At 40.7% G+C, this 23453-nt stretch overlaps 1 protein-coding gene across 1 annotated transcript in view; it reads right to left on the reverse strand.

Moving 5' to 3' along the window:
* Window positions 1–4124: 4124 nt before the first annotated feature.
* Window positions 4125–23453, reverse strand: part of NEK5 (NIMA related kinase 5) — a 50545-nt gene continuing 31216 nt past the window's right edge. Inside the window, 7 exon segments of the mRNA XM_032277250.1 lie at window positions 4125–5149; window positions 8920–8988; window positions 9220–9300; window positions 14035–14129; window positions 17938–18022; window positions 19027–19143; window positions 21311–21377. Of these exon segments, the coding sequence (XP_032133141.1) occupies window positions 4976–5149; window positions 8920–8988; window positions 9220–9300; window positions 14035–14129; window positions 17938–18022; window positions 19027–19143; window positions 21311–21377 (688 nt within the window). The 3' untranslated portion in view covers window positions 4125–4975.

Below are 23453 nucleotides of genomic sequence, written 5' to 3' on the forward strand. Positions count from 1 at the left end.
TGGCAATGTAGCAGTGAGGACGACTAGAGGTCACTCTCCTGGCCATCTTGGTTTTGGTGGGGTTTGGACTGGCTTCTTTACTGCAGCCTGTTTTACTGGCAAGGTCTCGGTGACCTGTATCCTGTGCTGACCTCCTGTCCCACCCTGTGACTTAGAATGCCTTCACCACCTGGAAATGCAGCCCAGTAGGTCTCAGCCTCCTTTTACCCAGCTCCTATTCAAGATGGAGTTGCTGTGGTTCACATGCCTCTGGCAGCTGGGATCCTTGGGATCTCCTGATATTCTGTTCCCTCTGTCCCCAGCTCCTGGGTCCCTCCACCATCGCTACCTTCCTGAGCCTCCTCCCTCTGAATTTCTTCATCACCAAGAAGAGGAATCACAGTCAGGTTCGGCTTTTGGGAAAGGGACGGACCAGGCAGGAAGACAAAGACCCTGGTGTGGGCGATGGGGAGGGGAGAGCTGAGTGGGAGCTGGCGGGTCTGGCTTTGTTCTTGTCTTTGTGAGTTGCCCATTGTATAGACCTGCCCCGCTCCTTCCCCATTGCAGTGGATGGCAGCTCCTCTCTCCAGTGTTCAGTCCCCAGGGCCTGGGTCAGATCAATGCCTTTTTCTCCTGTACTCCATCAGTCAGCAGATTTGCTTGACATCACCTTGAATATGCATCCAGCAGCAAGGCCCTGGTTCACTCCCTACTTCTGCCCCAGCCTCTCTCCACTTCCAGCCACAGGAGACCTGTATGAGCTGAATCCATTGCACCCTCCTCTGCTCAGACCCACAGCGGCCCCATTTTCCTCGGTCTGAGCCACCAGGTTCAGCTTTTGGGAAAGGGACGCTGAGCTTCCTCATTGCCTCCAGCCTCACCTTCCACCCGTCTCCCTCCCTTTCCCACCTACCACCCTTCTCCATCCTCACACCTGCCTGATGCTCACACATCTCTCCAGGCATCTGCTTTAGCTGTTCCCTCCACCCCGACCACCCTCACTCCAGAAGACCCTTGTCCCCTCCAGCACCCCCTGCATTCAGGGCTGCCTCCCTCACCACCATCCAGCAAGGACATGGCCCGCCCATCCCTCTCCTCCCAGCAGCTCCCTTCCTTGGCCTGTCCTGGGTTCGTTTTTGTTTTTCCCCAGCACTTCCCACTTCCTAAAGCACCCTGCAGGAAGTGCCTGGCAGGGGCTGATGGCCTCGCTCTCCTTAGACTGGAAGCTCCGCAGCAGCACAGGCCACTCCCTGTGGCAGACTCAGTAGCTAGTTAGTGCTAGGCGTGCAGAAGGTGCTGGATCAGTGTTTGAGAACTACGGAAGGAAGGAGGGAAGGGAGGAGTGAAAAGGAGGGAGAGAAGGAAAGATAGGAAAGGGGAGGACAGATGGAGGGGAGGAAAGAGTTGAAAGGAAGAGAAGGAATGAGGGAGGGAAGGAAGAAAGGGAGGAGGGAGGGGGAAAAGGAGAGGGAAGAACAAAAGGGCAGGAGAGCGGAAGAAAGGAGTAGGGAAGAAAGGAAAGAAAGGTGGGAGAGAGGGAGGGAGGGAGGGAAGGGGGATGGAAGAAAAGAACTTATTTCCTCTCTAGTCCCAGCTGTCCCAATATCCACCTGTCACTTGGCCTATTTCTCCAGCCTACTGCGTGGCCTCCTTCAGGCATGGTGGCTCACACCTGTAATCCCAGCACTTTGGGATTCTTCTATACAGCTATTTTAAAGCAAATGTAGTATTCTGCTTCATGAATGTAATATTATGTAACTAATCCTTTCCTGCCAGATTTTAGGCTGCTGGTGATTTTTCACTATTATTAATAACACCATTATATAATGACCTCATTTGTGGCTAAATTTTTGTGGACATTTATGATTATTTAAACTAAATAATTGAAAATGATAATTCTAGGGGTTAGTATTATTTGCTTTACTAAAGCTTTTTGTTGTTAAAGTTGAATTATTACTAATTTATTCTGTGATATTTTTCTATGTCCTTTGAACAGCTAGCTCTTCCCTGTTCAAAAAATTACCTGTACTCTTTTATTCCATTTTCTAATGTATAACTTTTTTACATATAAACTCTGATTTTTTAAAATTTATTTTGTTGTATCATATTATTTAGGGTCTGATTTCACAATCTTCCCCAAACTATTAACCAGTTGGCCCAGCAGCATTTATTTGAAGAGTCCTTTCTTTTCACACTGACTTGTGTTGTTACTTTTCATGTGTGCAGAATTATGATACATGCTAGGATTTGTTTCTAACTTTCTCTTCTCACTGTTTTAGCTACTTGGGTGCTGCTATCATACTGTTTGAATGACTATAATTTCTGTAATATATTTTGACGTTTGGAAAGGTAAATTCCACTTCACTGTACTTTTTCAAAATTTTTGGCTACTTAAGAAGCTCTAGAATTCTCCAACCTGCTGAGATCTCCCTATACCATTAAAAAAAAAAAGTCCTACTGTGGTTTTGATTGAAATGGCCATAAATCCACATTTTGAGGGTGGAGAAAGAACGAACCAGTTAGGCAGGCAGTTAGGGCAGGTCCTTGGTAGAATTCTTTTAAGCAAAAGAACAGTCAGAAAAATCAAGCTGCAGACACAGATAAGGGAACTAGCACAGGAAACTTGCCTAAAACATGCCCACAGCTGCATAGATAAGGGAGCAAGGCCCAACACAGAAATGCCTTTGTCCTTGGTGCAACCAGTGGGCCTCCAGGAAACAGTTCCTTCTCCTTTTGTGGGCATGTTCATGGTGGGCTCCAATGAGCACATTCCTTTCTTTTTGGGGCATACTTTGGACTGTGAGCCAAGCTTCTATGAACCATCACTCTGACACTCAGTCAGTTGTTGGCCAAGTCTCCAATTGGTCCTTTACACTATCATGTCATTTTCTTTCTCTTTTTGTTTTCTTTTTTGAGACAGAGACTTGCTCTGTCACCCCAGCTGGAGTGTGGCTGGAGTATGGTGGTGCAATCTTGGCTTGCAGCAACCTTCACATTCCAGGTCCAAGTGACTCTTGTGCCTCAGCCTCCCAAGTAGCTGAGATTACAGGCATGCACCACAAAACCCAGCTAATTTTTGTATGTTTAGTAAGTGACAGGCTTTTGCCATGTTGGCCAGCCTGGTCTTGAACTCCTGGCCTCACAAGATCTGCCCATCTTGACCTCCCAAAGTGCTAGGATTACAGGCATGAGCCACCATGCCCAGCCAACCATCATGTCATTTTCTGAGTGGTGCCTTTTCCAAAGACAAGCCCCTGTCAGTCAGCACAGCAGGAGGATGGGGTGGAGCTGCCAGAAATTCATGCCTTGTACAAGTGAAACACCCAGCCCCATTACGTTTTTCATAAAAGCCTTTTTATTCAGCTGTGAAATGGCAACCCTCTTGGGTCCCCTCTCTGCAGTGAAGAGCTTTCCTCTTTTGTTCATTAAACTTTCACTCCAAACTCACCCTTGGTGTCTGCGTTCCTTTTCTTTTGGTCACAAGACAAAGAGCTCTGGGTGATACCTCAGACAATGATAGTGCAATATTTATTTGAAAAACGTATTTCCAATATATAGCACTGTTATTTCTCTCCATTTATTCAAGTGGCCTTGAAATACCTCAGTAAGGATTTACAGTTTTCTTTCTACACACTGCACAATTCTTGTAAACTTTATTCCTAAGTGAATGAATACACACACACACATTCATACATATTTGCTGTTACTAAAAATGAGATCTGACAACCAACTGGGGAAAACACTTGCAATACATTAAAGGAAAAGGTTTGATTTAAATCAATCTTATAAAAAACAAACGTCGCTTTCAGTAGAGAAAAGGAGGAAGGGCAAGAGTACATAATTCATAAGAGAAATATGAATAGTTGGCCGGGCACCGTAGCTCACACCTCTAATCCCAGCACTTTGGGAGGCCAAGGCGGTGGATCACCTGAGGTCAAGAGTTCGAGACCAGCCTGGCCAACATGGTGAAACTTTGTCTCTACAAACAATACAAAAAAAAAAAAAAAAAATTAGCCGGGCACGGTGGCGTGCACCTGTAGTCCCTGCTACTTCGGGAGGCTGAGGCAGAAGAATCACCTGAACTCAGGAGATGAAGGTTGCAGTGAGCCAAGATCACGCCACTGCACTCCAGCCTGGGTGACAGAGAGAGACTCAATCTCAAAAAAAAAAAAAAAAAAGATAAAGAAAAAATATGAACGGTCAACAAATATATGGAAAAATTCTTCAGCCTGAATAATAATTACAGGGAGACAATTTTCAGTATACCACTAATGAAGGGTTTTTCTTCCTCCTTTCATCTAAAAAAACAGCCAACCTGCTCTCCTCTTCCCAGCAAACTGACACAAAGATAACAGTTGAATTTACCCCTTTCACAGTTGACCGCTTTCCCTGAGGCCATTAAGGGTTCCTGAAGGGCCAAATCCCACCCACTTCACCTGGCCTTTCTCTTCCAGTTGATGCTGCCAATTCCTGTGCCTCCTCCATGACCTGTCTCTCCTCCTTTGGCTTTACTCTCTCCTGAGTCTCCAAAATTTGTCCATATAGTGGCAGAGTTTTGTCCTAAGCTCCATTTCCCTCTCATTCCAGCCCCTCTCCCTAGGTATTTTGACATCACCAAGGTTAAAAACCACAGATATGCTAAGGGCCACCAAGCTATCTATCCCTGATATGCCCCAGGCTTTCAGTCTCACACAGCATCTGCAACAGATGCCATAAAGACCTAAATCTCAACATGTTACAAATTTAGATCACTACTTTGTCTCTACTGACCCCATTACCCTCCATGTGATGTATATTTGGTTTGTGGGAGAAGCTGAAGCTGCAGGAGGGAGTGCGTGTGGAGCAGGAGAGGAGGGCTGGATCTCAGGGAGCGTGGCCTCTGTATGGGTGGCAGGAGAATAGGAAGTGTGTTTCTGCCTTGCTCAGGGAGAGCAGAGAGGGTCAAGTAACAGTGAAGGCGAGGCAGATGCATGGGGACAGAGTTCAAGATGGGTTGCTAATAAAACAGTTCCTTCTCAGTTACAACTTTCAAGAGACCCATACCTGTTTCTGGGCAGTGGAGTTTTTCAAATGCTTTGTCTGTATAATCTCAATGCTCCTTTACACATTTATACTCCTTAAACTTCATGCCATCCTCAAAGGTCAAAGTTTCATTTAGTATATCCATTACCTAAATCAATTCCACAGTGTTTCATGATGAATTAGCCATATTTTGCAAGAAAGAAAAACCACATTTTTTGTGTTCCTAGTAAAACTAAATAACTCCATAGAGTTTTTAAACTAGAGCTATGTCAGAATAAAATGAAAATAGAAATGTTTTCATTTCTTCTCCAGGTCAACAGTGTCAAGCACTGGTCATAAGGCAACTTAATTTTACCTAGACTTTCTGCCTTCAATATTATTCCACTTCAGTTCCATGCTACAGTGCTCTCAAGATTTTGTCATTCATGCCCTGCTTTAAGTATGCAACATTCTTAAACAGGTGCCTAAATCTGCTCCTAGTATTCTATAGTCAATACCAAAATGACCACTTCTGTTTCAAGCAGATAGAAGCAAAGAATAAAAAAGAATGGCAGTTAAAACTTCTTGGACTCCATTTTTTCATTTCAGCAGGGCAACGACAGCACCTCACTTCACAGAAGCTCTGTGAGAGTACCACTTCTCAAGTTCCCACCCAGAAGCAGGTCCCCAGATCTGTTCTACTCTGATGTCACAGCTCCAGGGCATTTAGGAACTTATGGTTGAACAGAAGTGAATTCTAATTATCACAACTCTAATGAAGTCTTTATGTAGCAAATGCTCATAAAAATAAGAAATGCTAACATGAAAGTGTTTTAAGCTAAAAAAGAACATTAAAGAAAAAGATTGAGCATCGTGTATAATTATTCATACCTACATTGACTTAAGAGGTGAATTCAGAAAAGGTAAAATGGAAAAATAACCAGTTAATTTTGACATTTGTTATAGGTCTAATAAAACCAGGATTAAAAAAATGTTAAAATCAAGTAATAAAATGAAATTTGGATTTACTGTGTTGGGACAGTTATTGCTGTGGCAAGGAGAGCCCAAATGCATAAATGAGATTTACCCAACATTATCAATAATGAATTAAGGCCTAAAATAAATGTGCCTAGTTTCAGGGTACCTGTTCAATTTTTTAGGTCATTATATTAGTTGTTGACTATATATCAGGTCTTCTATTTTAATTTGGCAGGGATAACAATTAATATTATGAGTGAAATAGTTCCTTTATTTAAAGAAAAGTAAATTAAAATATAATAATTTACCTAAAGAAATAACCACAATAAAATAAAATGGGAGAATAAAAAGCATTTGGAAGACTCATTTGAACACCAAATATTCAGGTCTTCTATTTTAATTTGGCTGTGATAACAAATAATATTATGAGTGAAATAGCTCCTTTATTTAAAGAAAAGTAAATTAAAATATAATTTACCTAAAGAAATAACCACAATAAAATAAAATCAGAGAATAAAAAGCACTTGGAAGACTCATTTGAACACCAAATATTTTTCTGGAAATATTTTTTAAAATTCTAGGCATCCAAATAAGAAAAGAAAAAGTCAAACTATCTCTTCATGGATGATATGATTCTATACCTTGAAACCCCTAAAGACTCCACCCAAAGGTTCCTGGAGCTGATAAACAACTTCAGCAAAGTTTCAGGATACGATATCAAATATAAAAATCAGTAGCATTCCTATACATCAAGAACATTGAAGCAGACAGCCAAATCAAGCATGCAATCCCATTTACAATAGCCACCAAAAAAATAAATAAATAAAATACCTAGGAGTACATCTAACCAAGAAGGTGAAAGATCTCTACAAGGAGAACTACAAAACACAGAAAGAAATCATAGATGACACAAACAAATAGAAAAACATTCCACACTCATGGATTGGAATAATCAATATCATTAAAATGGCCATACTGCCCAAAGCAATCTACAGATTCAACACATTTATATTCAACTACCAATGTCATTCTTCACAGAATTAGAAAAAAAAAAAAAAACTATTCTAAAATTCATATGTAAACAAAAAAGAGCCCAAATAGCCAAAGTAATTCTAAGCAAAAAAAGCAAAGCCAGAGTCCTCATGTTACCCAACTTCAAACTATACCATAAGACTACAGTAACCAAAACAGTATGGTACTGGTTCAAAAACAAACACATAAACCAAGAAATAGAATAGAGAAACCAGAAATAAAGCTACCTATCTACAGCATCTAATCTTTGACAAAACTGACAAAAATAAGCAATGGGGAAAGGATTTCCTATCCAATAAATGGTGCTGGGATAGCTGGCTGGCTATATGTGCAAGAATGAAACTGGACCCCTGCCTTTCACTGTATATAAAAATTAACTCAAGATGAATTAACTATTTAAATGTAAGATCTTTAACTATGGCCAGGCACAGTGACTCACGCCTGTAATCCCAGCATTTTGGGAGGCTGAGGTGGGCAGATCACAACATGAAGAGATAGAGACCATTCTGGCCAACATGGGGAAACCCCATCTCTAGTAAAATATAAAAATTAGCTGGGTATGGTGGCACAGGCCTGCAGTCCCAGCTACTCAGGAGACTGAGGCAGGAGAATTGCTTGAACCCAGGAAGCGGAGGTTGCAGTGAGCCGAGATCACGCCACTGCACTCCAACCTGGCGACAGAGTGAGACTCCTCCTCAAAAAAAAAAAAAAAAAAAAAAAAACCTTTAACTCTCTAACTAAAAGAATCCTAGAAGAAAACCTAGGAAACACCATTCTGAACATGGGCCTTGGGAAAGAATTTGTGACTAAGTCCTCAAAAGCAATTACAGCAAAAACAAAATTGACAAGTGGGACCTAATTAAACTAAAGAGCTTCTGCACAGCAAAAGAAACTATCAACAAACAGATAACCTACAGAAGGAAGAAAATTTTTGCAAACTATGAGTCCAACAAAGGTCTAATATCCAGACTCTATAAGGAACTTAACTGAACAAGAAAAGAAAACCCAAATTTCAAAGTGGACAAAAGACAGAAACAGACACTTCTCAAAAGACATGTAAACAGCCAACAAATATATGAAAGAATACCCATCATCACTAATTATCAGAGAAATGCAAATCAAAACCACAATGAGATACCATCTCACATGACTCAGCATGGCTATCACTAAAAAGTCAAAATACAAATATTGGTGAGGCTGCAGAGAAAAGGGAGTGCTTACGTAGTGTAGGTAAGAATGTAATGTAAATTAGTTCAACCACTATAGAAAGAAGTTTGGATACTTCTCAAAGACCTTAAAACAGAACTACTGTTCAACCCAGCAATCCCATTACTGTGAAAATATCCAAAAGAAAACAAATCATTCTACCAAAAAAACACATGTTCATCTCAGCACTATTCACAATAGCAAAGTCATGGAAACAACCAAGATGCCCATCAGTGGTGGACTGGATAAAGAAAATGTGGTACATATACACCATGGAATACTATGCAGCCATTAAAAAGAATGAAATCATGTCCTTTGCAGCAACATGAAGGCAGCTGGGCACCACTATCTAAATTCCACAGGGATAAAAAACCAAATTCTGCATGTTCTCACTTATAAGTGGGAGCTAAACATTGGGTACTCATGGACATAAAGATGGCATAGATACTGGGAGCTGCTACAGTCGGGGGGAAAAAGGAAGGGAGCATGGCTTGAAAAACTACTGAGTATTATGTTTAGTACCTGGATGACGGGATCATTCATATCCCAAACCTCAACATCACGCAATATATCCAGGTAACAAACCTGCACATGTATCCCTGAATCTAAAAGTTGAAAAAATTATCCCTACAGCCTGTGAAGTAATGTCATGAAACATGTTATTAGGTAAGATAGGTGTATTTTCTCATACCTACTAATGGAAATTTAGACTTAATGGCATACCTCTTCTTCTTGGAGGATGTTTTCATCAGAAATACATTTGTCTAAATTAATTTCAAACTTTACCCCTTTCTAGGAGAAAGGAAAGAAAAAAATCAGTATAGCAATTCAATAAAAGCCACTAAATTACAACTCCCTAGGTCAATTTTATTTGACAGTATAGATTCTTAAAACCATTGGTCTCACATCAGAAAATAGAGCAATTCTATAAAATAGAAGAAAATCTTGTAGGCAACCCAGATCACAAGGTGGCTCCCCAGCCAGCTATTTAATATGGAACCCAAAGACAAAAGTATTTCTTACCTTAGCTTTATATCTCTGTTCTCGATTTTTACTTTCCTTTGTGTACTGAAGCCTAATTTGTTTGAAGTCTCTTTCAATGTCCTGAAAGTTTAGGGAAAAATACAATTCTATCACTGTATGTTTACATGAGTTCATTTCTGTGTTAAATCTGATAATTGATTTGAGAACAAAAACAAACTTTTATAATGGAAAGTTAATAATTCACTAAAAACTTGGGCACAGTATCCATTAACTTGAAATATTAATACATTTAACACTGGCACTTCAGTGGGTGAAATTCTATAATGTGATAATACTGATCACTCCAGTCCACTCCAGTGCAAACCAATTCAATTCAAGAATGTAATGTTGACTATAGGATCATTCCCTTAAGAGGATTATGATCTTAATCAGGAAAATAGGCGAAGTGCACAACTCATGATGGTATAAAGGAAGGAGAGGGCTCTAAAAATTGGCAGGCAATTTCAAGGAGGAAAAGAAGAAAACTAAAACTAGATGACAAAAATTTCAAAGGCACAATTGAGATATGGGCTCTATATTCAGAGATTTCTTAGGGTCCTATCTGGGGCCCTCTGCTCCTCTCTTCCTTAATACAAGGGGTCTCCTTCATTCCTATGAATTTAAATGCCACCTTTAAGCAGTGACTCTTAAATGGGTATCATCAGGCTTCACCTTTCCTCTCCCCTGAGCTCCAGACTCACATATCCACTGCCTACTTAGCATCATCTTCATCTTAATATTCACTCCACAAATTCACCAGAGCACTCCCTGGGGGCCAGACACCCTCAAAATGGGTTAGCACAGTGGGCATGACCAGAGAGGCCCCTGTTGACATGGAGCTTACATTTTACTGGAGTAGGATAGATAATAAATGAGTTAACAAATGACATAATTTCAGAAATGTTAAGTGCTATCAAGGGAATAAAATAGGATAATAGGATGGAAAACGAGTAGGGATGACAGTAACACAGGCAAAGCTTATTTGGCAATTGATTTAAGCCCTGGAATATTGGACCTTGGCATATGCAGGTCCGGGAAGAGTATTTTCCACACAGAGGGAACAGTGGGGTAAAGGCTCCAGAGCAGGTATGTAACCTCTCACACCTTCTCTAACTCAATCTCCAAAAGGAACTCGTGAGTGCTCTCCACCCCTCCCCAGCAGTGGGCACTGAAAACTTACACTTTCCGCCAAGGCAGAGTATCAGAAACCAGATTTAACTCCCCACCCAAAACAACCAAAAAGCCAGATCAAATATATGATAGACGAATGGATTTTAATACATTAGACATCCAGCAATGAACAGAAAACCAATGAGACAAGCCCTGAAACTGCCCCAGCCTCCTGTCTTGAGAGTTTCCAGGCCATGGTGCAGGGATGGGGAACCGAATGTGAGTGTGGCAGACTCCCTGAGTTGATAAGACAATGCTTGGGGGTATTCAGGTGCTAGAGTTTGAAGGACAAAGACCTAAAGAGCAGGGAGCTGCACAGAGAGAACTGAAACACTCATAGAATGCCCAGAGGAGTGTAACACAGTACAGTCATTCTGGAACACCAATTGCCAGTTCTTAGAAAGTTAAATATATACCTACTATACAATCCATCCATCCCAGTCCAATATATTTACCCAAAAGAAAGAAAAGAAGCATATGACCACATAAAGATTTGTACTTGATGGCCGGCCGCAGTGGCTCACGCCTGTAATCCCAGCACTTTGGGAGGCCAAGGCAGGTGGATCCTCAGGTTGAGAGTTTGAGACCAGCCTAACCAACCTGGTGAAACCCTGCTTCTAATAAAAATACAAAATTAGCCAGGCATGGTGGTGCATGCCTGTAATCCCAGCTACTTGGGAGGCTGAGGGAGGAGAATCGCTTGAACCTGGAAGGTGGAGGTTGCGGTGGGCTGAGATCATGCCATTGCACTCCAGCCTGGGCAACAAGAGCAAAACTCCAGAGCAAAAAAGAAAAAAAAAAAAGATTTTTACATGAATATTCCTAGCAGCTTATTCATAATAGCCAAAAGCTGAGACAACCCAAATATCCCTCTACAGTGAATGGATCAATAAATTTTGATATATTCATACAATAGAATATACTCGGCAATAAAGAATAATGAACTATTAATATGGATAAATCGCAACATTATTATGCGAATGAAAGTAGCCAGAAAAAAGAATACATATAGCACAACTCCATTTTTGTAATGCAAACAAATCTAGAAAATGCAAACCAACCTACAGCGACAGAAAGCAGATCTGTGATTGCATGAGGATGAGATGGGAGGAGAGGTTGGGAGAATAGGAGAGAGGAGTTTACAAAAGGGTGCAACAAACTTTTGCCGGTGATGGATACGTTAGCTATATTGATTGTGGTGATGGTTTCATGGGTGTGCCTGTCAAATCTTATCAAATATATACATTAAATATGTGTGGTTTATTATGATCAATTATATCTCAATAAAACCATTTTTTAAAGGAGATGGGGGACTCAAGTCCTAACCTGTGGCAGTACATAGGAGTAGTGAGCAAGAGACAGGACACCAGCCTGGTATCCCTGCCTCAAGATCCCAGACCTCATGGCTGCACAGTTAACAATCTTCACAGGACCGTGAAGGACTTTCAGATTACATGATGCTGGAGAGCCTGACAGCAGACTGAGGTTCAATGTCCCACTCACGGGAGTAGATCAGGGTTGGGATCTGAGATCATTGTATTTTAAGGAAAGTAAAGTAATGGGACACAGATTGTACAATTGAGATGACCAGACTATCCAAGCAGATCAGACAACCAATTTCGCAAATGTAAGTAAGATACATCAGTCACAGCCCCAATTTCAGACTTCATAATATTACAAAGCAGAAAAACACCCTTCCCCAGGTTGCAGTGCAAATAACTAACAATGACACAGGCTGTGTATGAAGTATTTGGAAAAGCTGTGGAAGTACAGATGAGGCGTCATTAATTCTAAGAGGGAAAGGGAAAAAAGCTGTGCTAGAAACTTCACCAGGAGGTCTGATACAATGAGCTCTGCAAGAAAAGAAGAGAGGGAAAGGATATTTCAGTAGAGGAATGAGCATTTTACAAAGGCCTGAAGGTTAAAAGGAAGATGTCTTTGTAAATAAGTAGGGCTTTAAAAAGTAATTTGAGAAGGTTAGAGCCTTGGGTATGTTTGGGGGAAATGTGAGCAATGAGGCTGGAAGATTCTGTTAGGAACAACTCACAAAAGTCTAGCAGGCCACGCTAAGGAAAATGGCAGTCACCATTGATTATCGAGTAGAGAAATAATGTGTCCAAATTAGTATTTTGGAAAGATAACTCTACAAATAAAGACTTTTATCAAACATGTCTAATTTTATAGCTACAGATTTCCTTCATATAAGATAATTAAAACCTAAATTCAAAAAGTAGACAAATTAGGTGATAATTATTTCCTTTACAGAAGTTTGCAAAGAGATCTGCTGCTGGATTGCTCTGGAGGACAGCCTTCAGGAAATAGCAGATGCCTTTTTTATTTTTATTTTTTTTAAAAGATGGGGGTCTCGCTGTATTACCCAGGTTGGTCTCAAACTCCTGAGCTCAAGGGATCCTCAGCCTCCCAAATAGCTGGAACTATAGTCTCATGCCACCATTCCTGGCTTTCAGATGGCTGTTTTTGTCTGAAGATACTGATTAGAGTACTGACAGAACTAAGGAACAGACACTTTATTATACATATTTGTGGTAAAAGTACTGTAAGCTTCTTATAAAAAATTTAAAAAGTAGAGAGACAATAATCACCACTACTCACACCAATCCAGATACCACCAATTACCACCGTCGGCATTTTGGTGTGTTTTCTTTCAGTGTTATTCCTCTTGCATAAAACATATCAAATTTTAATCACCCAATTCCTGATACAAACTTTTTGAGGGAGGGTACCATCATTTGTTTGTGTTCTTCCATTGGTTTATTTTTAACTACTTGACTTTTTAAAAACATTAAGGCATTGGATTTAATCTAACTAGGTTAAAATGTGAGAGAAAAACACATCTGTAACATCTGAGCTGTGTTTTCACAGAATTTGACTGTGATCCTACTGGCACCTTTGAATGACAAGTTTATAATTCCTTGAGGATTTTCCATTTCTAGTTGACTCTGGATCAAGCTCTAATAATAGATATAATTTAAAACACAAAGAATTACACTAATTATAAAGATGAGATAGTAATAATTCTCATTAGGGGCCAAATCATTGAGAATCTTCTTACTAAGCAAAAATAAAAGTACACTTGGGCTTCTTATTCACAAAATCAACATAAGTCCTTGAAAAGTAAAACATGTAATCATAAGAGCACTGTTTATCAGGTTATTTCACAGGTTGAGTAATTCTCAGAATTGGTTGAAATCAACAGATTCATCTTGCATTATAATTGTATAATCTTTTCTCAGACGGGGAAAAAAACTCTCTTGAGATTTATTTGTTATTTCAACTCTGCCAAGCCTCTTACCTCCACCAAAAACATAAGGTTGAAATGGAAGAGAAGTTGGCTGTCAGATTTCTAGACCAATGTGTCTGAGACACTGACTCAGACCCTCCAGAGAGTGGAAGGTTTTTATACTAAAGAGCAGCAGTTCTCAAACCTAGCTGCACAATAGATCACCCAGCAAGCTTCTGCAGACAGGATGCCTGAGCCACATCCCAGACCATCTAGGGCAGAGAGAAGCATCTGAATTTTTAAAAAGCTCCCTACATGGTTGTGCCGCACAGCAAAAGGTAAGAGCCACTCGGGTGGAGCACACGCACCACAGCACACGCACATCTGATAATAGCCATCATTACCTGCACAGGTGCTTCTCCCTCACATGCATCTTGATGGACAGGCAGGTTACTCTTCTTCACCAAATAGGTATTATGACTTATTTTTGAGTTCTCCTTTAACACAAATTATACGCAGTCAACAAGAGTGGTTCTGAGTGAGCTCTGAAGGCTACTTGGCTGATGTGTGATCAATGGAATGGCTGGACAGAACCCTTTTCATAGCTCCTTCTCCACATGGCAGCCTCAGTATTTCCCAGTCCTTCCTCCATAGACTCTGTAGAAATGTCTGCTATCCATTTCTGCAGGGCTCAGGCTGCCCATCCCAGACCAGCTTTAGACATAAGGCTGATGATGGCTCGAGGTTGCCCACCATGAGCCAGGCCTCTGCTCTGGAGAGAACCACCTCCACGCTGCCCCTCCCAGGACACGCAGTCCTCTCTTCCAACCTTTGCATGGCTCTTTCAGAATGCCCACTCCCCTGCCTTAACTCTGCCTCTCCAAATTCCACTCTTCTTCTCAGACCCAGTTTAGGCCCCACTCACTTCTTCCATAAAAACCCATTTCCTGCTCATTCTGCTCATCTTGGCACCTGTGCACCTACGGGGCTTACTCTGTGACAGTTTTGTGTCTCATCATTCCAACCATTTACAAGTAGATCTGCATATGCCAGAAAAAATAGTGGTTTTAATTATATTTTTTTATTTTTTGAGACAGGATCTCCCTCCGTTGCCCAGACTGGAGTGCAGTGGAACAATCACAGTTCACAGCAGTTTCAATCTCAGGCTCCCACCTCAGCCTCCTGAGTAGCTGGTACTACAAGTGTTTGCCACCACGCCCCACTAATTTTTTAAATTTTTTTATAGAGATGGAGTCTCATTATGTTGCCCAGGCTGGTCTGAAACTCCTGAGCTCAAGTGATCCTTCTGCCTTGGTTTCCCAAAGTGCTAGGACTACAGGCATGAATCCAAGTAGGGGTTTTATAGTCTGATTTTTGTTTTGTTTTACTTTATTTTATTTTTTTGAGACAGAGTTTTGCTCTGTATCCCAGGCAGGGATGCAGTGGTACAATCATGCAGCCTTTAACTCCTAGCTCAAGCAATCCTCCTGCTTTAGCCTCGCAAGTAGCTAGCACTACAGGTGCAAACCACCATGCTCAGCTAATTTAAAATTTTTTTGTATATATGTGCATGTATGTAAATATATATATGTATGAGTATATATATTTTTATACACACATATATATATATATATTTTTTGAGACTGAGTCTCACTCTGTTGCCAGGCTGGAGTGCAGTGGCATGATTTCAGCTCCCCACAACCTCTAACTCCCTGGTTCAAGCAATTCTCCTGCCTCAGCTTCCCGAGTACAGCTAGTGCTTGACTTACGACCACAATTGGGGCCGGCAGACCAGTCGTAACACGATTTGGTCGTAAGTTGAGTAGGCTATATGTACAGTTGAAATGGTGCACGCGGAGATGGTAGTGCTGCCGGAAGCTGGTCCGCACTGTCGTACGCCCAGCTGGGCAACGTTTGTGCTGCCAGACGTGGAGCAGTTGTGGCTAGCGATTGTGGTTGTAAAGTCGAATCGTCGTAAGTTGCATAGGTCGTAAGTCGATCAATACCTGTAGCTCGGACTACAGGTGCGCACCACCACACCCAGTTCATTTTTGTATTTTTCGTAGAGACAGGGTTTTCACCATGTTGGCCAGGATGGTCTCAATATCCTGACCTCATGATCTGCCCGCCTTGGCCTCCCAAAGTGCTGGGATTACAGGCATGAGCCACCACGTTGGGCCTTTTTGTACTTTTTTTTAGAGCAGGGAGGGTCTCCCTATGTTGCCCAAGCTAGCCTCAAACTCCTGGGCTAAAGGAATCCTCCCACCTCAGCCTCCCAAATTGCTGGGATTACAGACATGAGCTACTGTGCCCAGCCTAAAGTCAGATATTTAAATATTTAGTCTGCTTTGTAATATCTAAGTGACTTTGGATGAGCTACTTAACTTCTCTGTATGGGGGTAAATTAAAGTAAGTATGGCTGGGTGCAGTGGCTCATGCCTGTAATCCAAGCATTTTGGGAGGCTGAGGCGGGTGGATCACCTGAGGACAGGAGTTCAAAACCAGCCTGACCAACATGGAGAAATGCTGTCTCTACCAAGAATACAAAAATTAGCCAGACGCGGTGGCTCGTGCCTGTAATCCCAGCTACTAGGGAGGCCAAGGCAGGAGAATCGATTGAACCCAGGAGGCAGAGGTTGTGGTGAGCTGAGATCACACTATTGCACAACAGCATGGGCAACAAGAGCGAAACTCTGTCTTTAAAAGAAGAAGAAGAAGGCCGGGCGCGGTGGCTCAAGCCTGTAATCCCAGCACTTTGGGAGGCCGAGGCGGGTGGATCACGAGGTCAAGAGATCGAGACCATCCTGGTCAACATGGTGAAACCCCGTCTCTACTAAAAATACAAAAAATTAGCTGGGCATGGTGGCGCGTGCCTGTAATCCCAGCTACTCAGGAGGCTGAAGCAGGAGAATTGCCTGAACCCAGAAGGCGGAGGTTGCAGTGAGCCGAGATCGCGCCATTGCACTCCAGCCTGGGTAACAAGAGTGAAACTCCGTCTCAAAAAAAAAAAAAAAAGAAGAAGAATAAGAAGGAGAAGAAAGTAGTAGTAGTAGCAGTAGTAGCAGTAGTAGTAGTAGTAGTAGTATGTATGATATGGTTTGGCTGTGTACCCACCCAAATCTCACCTTGAATTGTAATAATCCCCATGTGTCAAGGGTGGGGCCAGATGGAGAACTGAATCATGGGAGCAGTTTCCCCCATACTGTTTTCATGGTAGTAAGTCTCATAAGATCTGATGATTTTTATAAATGGGAGTTGCCCTGCACAAGCTCTCTTGCCTGCTTTCATGTAAGACATGACTTTCCTCCTCCTTTGCCTTCTGCCATGATTGTGAGGCCTCCCAGCCATGTGAAACTGTGAGTCCAATAAACCTCTTTTCCTTTATAAATTACCCAGTCTCGGATATATCTTTAACAACAGTGTGAGAACAGACTAATACAGTATGTGAAAGCTCTAGTTCACAGCCTGACAAATACAACTGAATTGTACCACACATTCATTTGATTTCTATTAATTTATCTGTATGCACTGTGGTGGAAGAGAAAGAGAGAGAGAGAGATCAATTTCAGCAGCATGGTGGCACTACTCAATGAGTGTGTGGCCAGTGCAAGTGGGATGGAGACAGCCATCTCAGTGCCTGCAAGCTTCTCCTAGGAGGGCATTCTAGGGCACTGCGTGTGTTCCTAGTGTTTCAATTATCATGTGTCTTTCTTACAACATGGTCTTCAAACACAGGCGGGCTATTTCATCTGACGCGCTTCTGAAGAAGCAGTAACTCTATAGACATTCTTGGAGATGGAATGATCAATTTCCAATGTGGCGCCTTGAAGAGATTTTTAAGAATCAGTTCAACTGCACTCAAATTTTGCCTTAAATAGCCTTTAGAACCTTACCCTGCAGATAGTTGAAAAAATGCTAGTGTGGGGGGATTTTTTTCCTCTCCTTCTGGGCATGAACTTATACTCATTTTGGACTTTCTGCATCTAATCCAGTTCTTGTCTAAAGTTGCTGCTCAGTAAATACATATTGACTGATTTATGAGGAAAACAATCAATAGGTACTTTAATAATAGCCATTCCTGACAATCTCAGATATCCTTATTATCTTGTGCAGTCTCTCATAAACCATAATAAACTGAAGCTCCAATGAGGTCTGACAGCTTTCCTATTACAAAAGAAGTCTGCATGATTATTTCTATGATAAAACTTTATCTTTTCTATGAGGAAATCATTACTTTTCATAGCAGCTCAATTTGGTTAGCTCTAAATCGATAGAACAATGTTTCCCCTAGAAGAAAGAACTTATCTCTAGTTCTCTCCCCATCTTCTTTCTAATTTCTTTCATGTCATTGTGGTAGTGTTGGCGTATTTCTTCTAACTGCTTCCAATATTCCTGGAAAGCAAACCCTATCCAGAAACTTTCAAGTGTTTATGAACACCATAACAAAAATAATCCTTATGCAGCCTACAGTTTCAAAAGTGTGTAATATAAAATAAGATAGAAAAATCTGTTGTTCCTAAAATGATAATCTGCCTTATGTTTGGCTGGGGTACTTTATACCCTGTGAGACAGCAGCTTCAGACACAGAGCTCGATTTTATGTATAACCCAAATGCATTCATGATGTACACTTACTTTATAAATTCCACCTTTATATATAACCCTGTTATGCATTGAATTTTGTCCCTCTCCAAAAAGAGATATGTTAAAGTCCTAACCGCCAGTGCCTTAGAATGTGACCCCATTTGAAAACAGGGTTACTGCAGATGTGACTAGTTAAGCTGAGATCATACCGGTGAGCCCTTAGTTCAATATGACTGGTGTCCTTGCAAGAAGATGGCCATATGAAGACAGGGACACACAGGGAGAACAGCATGTGATGAAGGCAGAGAATGGAGTTTTGCAACTGCAAATAAAGGAAATGCCAAAGATTGTCAGCGATGCATCAGAAACCAGGAAGAGGCAAGGAAGGATTCCCCTACAGCTTTCAGAGGGCACTTGGTTCTGCTGACACCTTGATTTTGGATTTCTGCTCTCGCAGAATTGTGAGACGATACATTTCTACTGCTTTATGTCAGCTAATTTGTTGAACTTTGTTACAGCAGCCCAGGAAACTAATACAAATGCCAAATCTGTTAATGATGGACCATTACTCTATGAATCCAAGGTGAAAAGCATCATGAACTTAGACATATTGCATTCTCTGAGAAAGTGAAATACCTACCTCTGTATCCCCTGTAACACTCAGCATTGTGTTGACAAATTGAGTGTCCAAGTATTCACACAACAGCGTCCTCTCAGGGGCACTGTAGGAAATAGAAGTAACTTCCTACAACGTACGAAAGACAGTAAAACAAAGAAATACAATGGTAGCCCTGGAATTAAACAGTCTTTAACCTGTTCCTTCATTTCGTTTTTCCTAAATGGCAGCTCCTGGCATCTAGGCTCTTCTCCATTACTTCTTAGCTCTTCTCTCTGGTTGTAATTTGGCTCCGCAGAAGATGGACGAAGACCCTATTTAATGAATGAAATAATTTAAAAGCATACTTTTATTTCAGAAACATCTTGTGATTTGACCTTGATTTTTTCCTATAAACAAGAATCATATCACTAAGCAAACTCAATATCTGGGAGGGTTTTGTGGTAAGTAGTAGATTTTTCTTAATTTAAGTATAAAGCATTTATATAGAGAGAAATATATATACTTATTATATATATATACATATTCTATATATCTATATATATATTTATATATATCTATAAGAATATGTATACATATTTCTGTTTGAGAGAGTCTCACTCTGTCATCCAGGCTGGAATACAGTGGCATAATCTTGGTTCACTGCAACCTCTAACTCCTGGGCTCAAGCAATCTTCCTGCATCAGTGTCCTGAGTAGCTGGGACAACAAGCACATGCTGTCACGTCTAGCTAATTTTAAATTTTTTGTAGAAATAAGGCCAGGCGCGGTGGCTCAAGCCTGTAATCCCAGCACTTTGGGAGGCCGAGGCGGGTGGATCACGAAGTCAAGAGATCGAGACCATCCTGGTCAACATGGTGAAACCCCGTCTCTACTAAAAATACAAAAACATTAGCTGGGCATGGTGGCGCGTGCCTGTAATCCCAGCTACTGAGGAGGTTGAGGCAGGAGAATTGCCTGAACCCAGGAGGCGGAGGTTGCGGTGAGCCGAGATCGCGCCATTGCACTCCAGCCTGGGTAACAAGAGTGAAACCCCGTCTCAAAAAAAAAAAAAAAAAAAAAAAAAATTTGTAGAAATAAGGCCTCACTATGATGTCAGGCTGGTCTTGAACTCCTGAGCTCAAGCGATCCTCCTGCCTCGGCCTTCCAAAGTGTTTGGATTACAGGTGTGAGCCACTGTGCCACACATATAGTAAACAATTTTTAAAAATTAATTTGACCATTTAAGTAGCTTATTCTAAGTGACCCATATTTTATGCTACCTTTTGAGATATGTAGATTTATTTTAGGAAATGTTAAGTTATAATTGTGATACCAAAGCTTTGTAAAGGGTTAGCAACCCCAGAGCATGAATTATGTAGAAGAATATAACTACAAGTTTTCAGCGGTTTGAAACAAGAGTAATACAAATAGGGTGCAAATCCAGCCCCTCTCAGCCCCAGAATTCTGAGAGTATTTAAGGGTAAAGGTTAACTTTCATTTCAAATAAAATACAACAGTCACTTTTTTTTTTTTTTTTTTTTCTTTTTTTTTGAGACAGAGTCTTACTCTGTCACCCAGGCAGAGTGCAGTGGTGCAATCTTAGCTCTCTGTAACCACTGTGAGCTTCAGCCATCTTCCCGCCTCAGCCTCCTGAGCAGCTGGGACTACAGGCACATGCCATAAAGCCTGGCTAATTTTTGTATTTTTTGTAGAGATAAGGTCTCACTATGTTGCCCAGGCTATTCTCGAACTCCTGGGCTCAAGCGATCTGTCAGCTTTGGCCTCCCAAAATGCTGGGATTACGGGTATAAGCCATCGTACCTGGCATAGTCACTTTTTTTTAATGTGCAGAAGAATCTTTAACAAAATAGAACCAAAGCACTACAAGGAAATTTGAAGCTCATCTACTCTAAATTTTCTCATTTATAGAAAAGGAAATTAAGGCTCAGATAGGTTGAATGAACTGTCCGAGGTCCCACAGAAGAGACAGAGCCAAGGAAGAATCAGGGCTGCTAAGACTCTGATTCAAGCCTGTTCCCATTATTTTCTTTAGCTACTAAAAACTGGGGATTCAGGCCTGGTGCAGTGGCTCACATTCTGTAATTCCAGCACTTTGGAAGGCCAGGACGGGTAGATCACCTCAGGTCAAGAGTTCAAGACCAGTCTGAACAACATGGTGAAACCCTGTCTCTACTAAAAATACAAAAATTAGCCAGGTGTGGTGGTGGGCACCTATAATCCCAGCTACTCAGGAGACTGAGACAGGAGAATTGCTTGAACCCAGAAGGCAGAGGTTGCAGTGAACTGAGATGCTGCCACTACACTCCAGCCTGGTAACAGAGCGAGACTCTGTCTCAAAAAATAAAAAACAAAAAATAACTGGGGACTGGCAGAGAGTAGTCTTCACTTTCTGGTGGAAAAAACTTTGACTTGAATATCTGTGAATACAAAAACTATTAGGAAATTCCTAATTGCCTCCCATATTTGTTATTTTACTTACCAATTGCTTTTCCACTTTCAGCTTATATTGTTGAGCTTCAAATTTTCTCTGAAGGTACTCAGCAGGCCTTAGAAAATAAGAATGCTCAGCTTAAGTAGAAATTTTAATGAATCTCAGGCGCCAATTTGACATGTAGATTTTCAGTTTAGCAATGAGATTCACAATTCACCAGTGGCTTGAAGTTCCAAGTCCAAAAAGTAGTCCACAGTTAGAGAATGTTTACAATGGAAAAGAAAACTTCGGAATCAAGAGGAAAAAGGATAAAGAATAACAAGTGAGTATATAGGAGAGGATTAAACAGAAAAATATTCTTATCCAGTGATTTTTCTTCAGGGCAAGATTCAGTCCTTCCATACGCTGTGGGGAGGAAAACAAATCTACACCCAGAAGTTCTAATGCTTGACAGCTCTCAAATCTAGGCAAAGAGTGGAAGATAATTTTCCCAGTGGTTGAGAAAAGGGAAAGGGATTTTTGTGGCTGCTCCCAGTTCACCTGTAAAATCTCTGTCCCTCACTAATTGAGTCTAACATGGATATTACAATTTGAACTAATGGAAGACTCAACTTTTGATAATTGTGGAGATAATTAAAAATGTGTTATGAAGATGGATAAAACCACAACAGTACCCAGTATCTTTAAAGATAAAACATCTGTTTTTCCCATTATATGTTTCTGAAGAAATTACTCTCTTTGCATTCTTGCTTATCTCTTTTTCACTATTAATGAGATTACTATCACAGTCTGTTATATTTTTCATAACTCATCCAAAATTTCAATAATAAATAACCATTGTTGCCAAAGTAACAAATTCTAAACCCTGAACAAAAATAATTTGATGACAAAACATTTTTTAAAAAGAACGCTCAGACTCAGGTCTTCAGGCTTGTGTTAGGTGTCAATTATTCAGGACACAGAAATATTGATATCAGTGTAAAAAAAATTGAAAATATTACAGATCTGCAGAAATCTGTTATGGAGTAAATTTTTTGAAAATCTATCATAAGTCCAATTTAAGTATACTATTTTCTTTCTAATATGTCCATATTTTGAGAATCCCTAAAACATAAATGCTGAATGAAATATATTTCTCAAAATGTCTCAAATGATCCTTTGATTCTAATCATTCAATTATTAATTCAAATTAGTAACCTCTTTGGAAAATGGAATATATACTACTCTTTTTTTCACCTGCCATATAGTAGAATTTAGTAAAAGGAAGAAAGAACATTAAAAGGGAAAAATCATGGGTCTGTGCCTATAGTTAATGACTCTATGAAAAAGAAAATAAACTAGAACAGACTTGAAAAAGGGTCAAAGGAAAAAGAAGATAGTTTATCAATTACTTATCAATTGTGATAATCTAGTAACACATTTATTACTTTATTCAATTACAAGGCTTTGTTACTTCTGTTACTTCGTTACTTCTAAATTATCACATAGATTATATAATTATAACACTTCTCACAGTATACATAATTCCTACGTAATTTGTAAGAGCGTTTAATTGTTATATGCTTGAGATGTCAACAGATTTGATTTGTGTAATATATATGACATTCTGATGGAAACAAAAACAAAATCTTTCTAAAAAAAAAAAAAAGAAGGGCTGGACATAGTGGTTCATGCCTATAGTCCCAGCACTTTAGGAGGCCAAGGCGGGTAGGTCACATGAGCTAAGTGACTGCCTGGTGAGAAAGTGCCTGAGAATTTGAAGAACAAATGAACAAGCAGGTGTGAGGCTGACCTAGAAAGAGGGCACTAACATGGCCAGGCGCGGTGGCTCGCGCCTGTAATCCCAGCACTCTGGGAGGCCGAGGTGGGTGGATCACCTGAGGCCAGGAGTTTGAGATCAGCTTGGTCAACACAGTGAAACCCTGTCTCTACTAAAAATACAAAAATCAGCCAGGCATGGGGGCGCATGCCTGTAGTCCCAGCTACTGGGGAGGCCGAGGCACGAGAATTGCTTGAACATGGAAGGCGGAGGTTGCAGTGGGCTGAGATCATGGCACCACACTCCAGCCTAGGCAGCAGAGCGAGACTCTGTCTCCAGAAAAAAAAAAAAAGAAGAAAGAAGAAAGAAAGAAAGAAAGAGAGAGAGAGAGAGAGAGAGAGAGAGAAAGAAAGAAAAGAAAAGAAAGAAAGA

The sequence above is a fragment of the Sapajus apella genome, unplaced genomic scaffold (genome assembly GCF_009761245.1).
Source record: "Sapajus apella isolate SASKATOON/1434 unplaced genomic scaffold, GSC_monkey_1.0 scaffold9, whole genome shotgun sequence".
Lineage (NCBI taxonomy): Eukaryota > Metazoa > Chordata > Mammalia > Primates > Cebidae > Sapajus > Sapajus apella.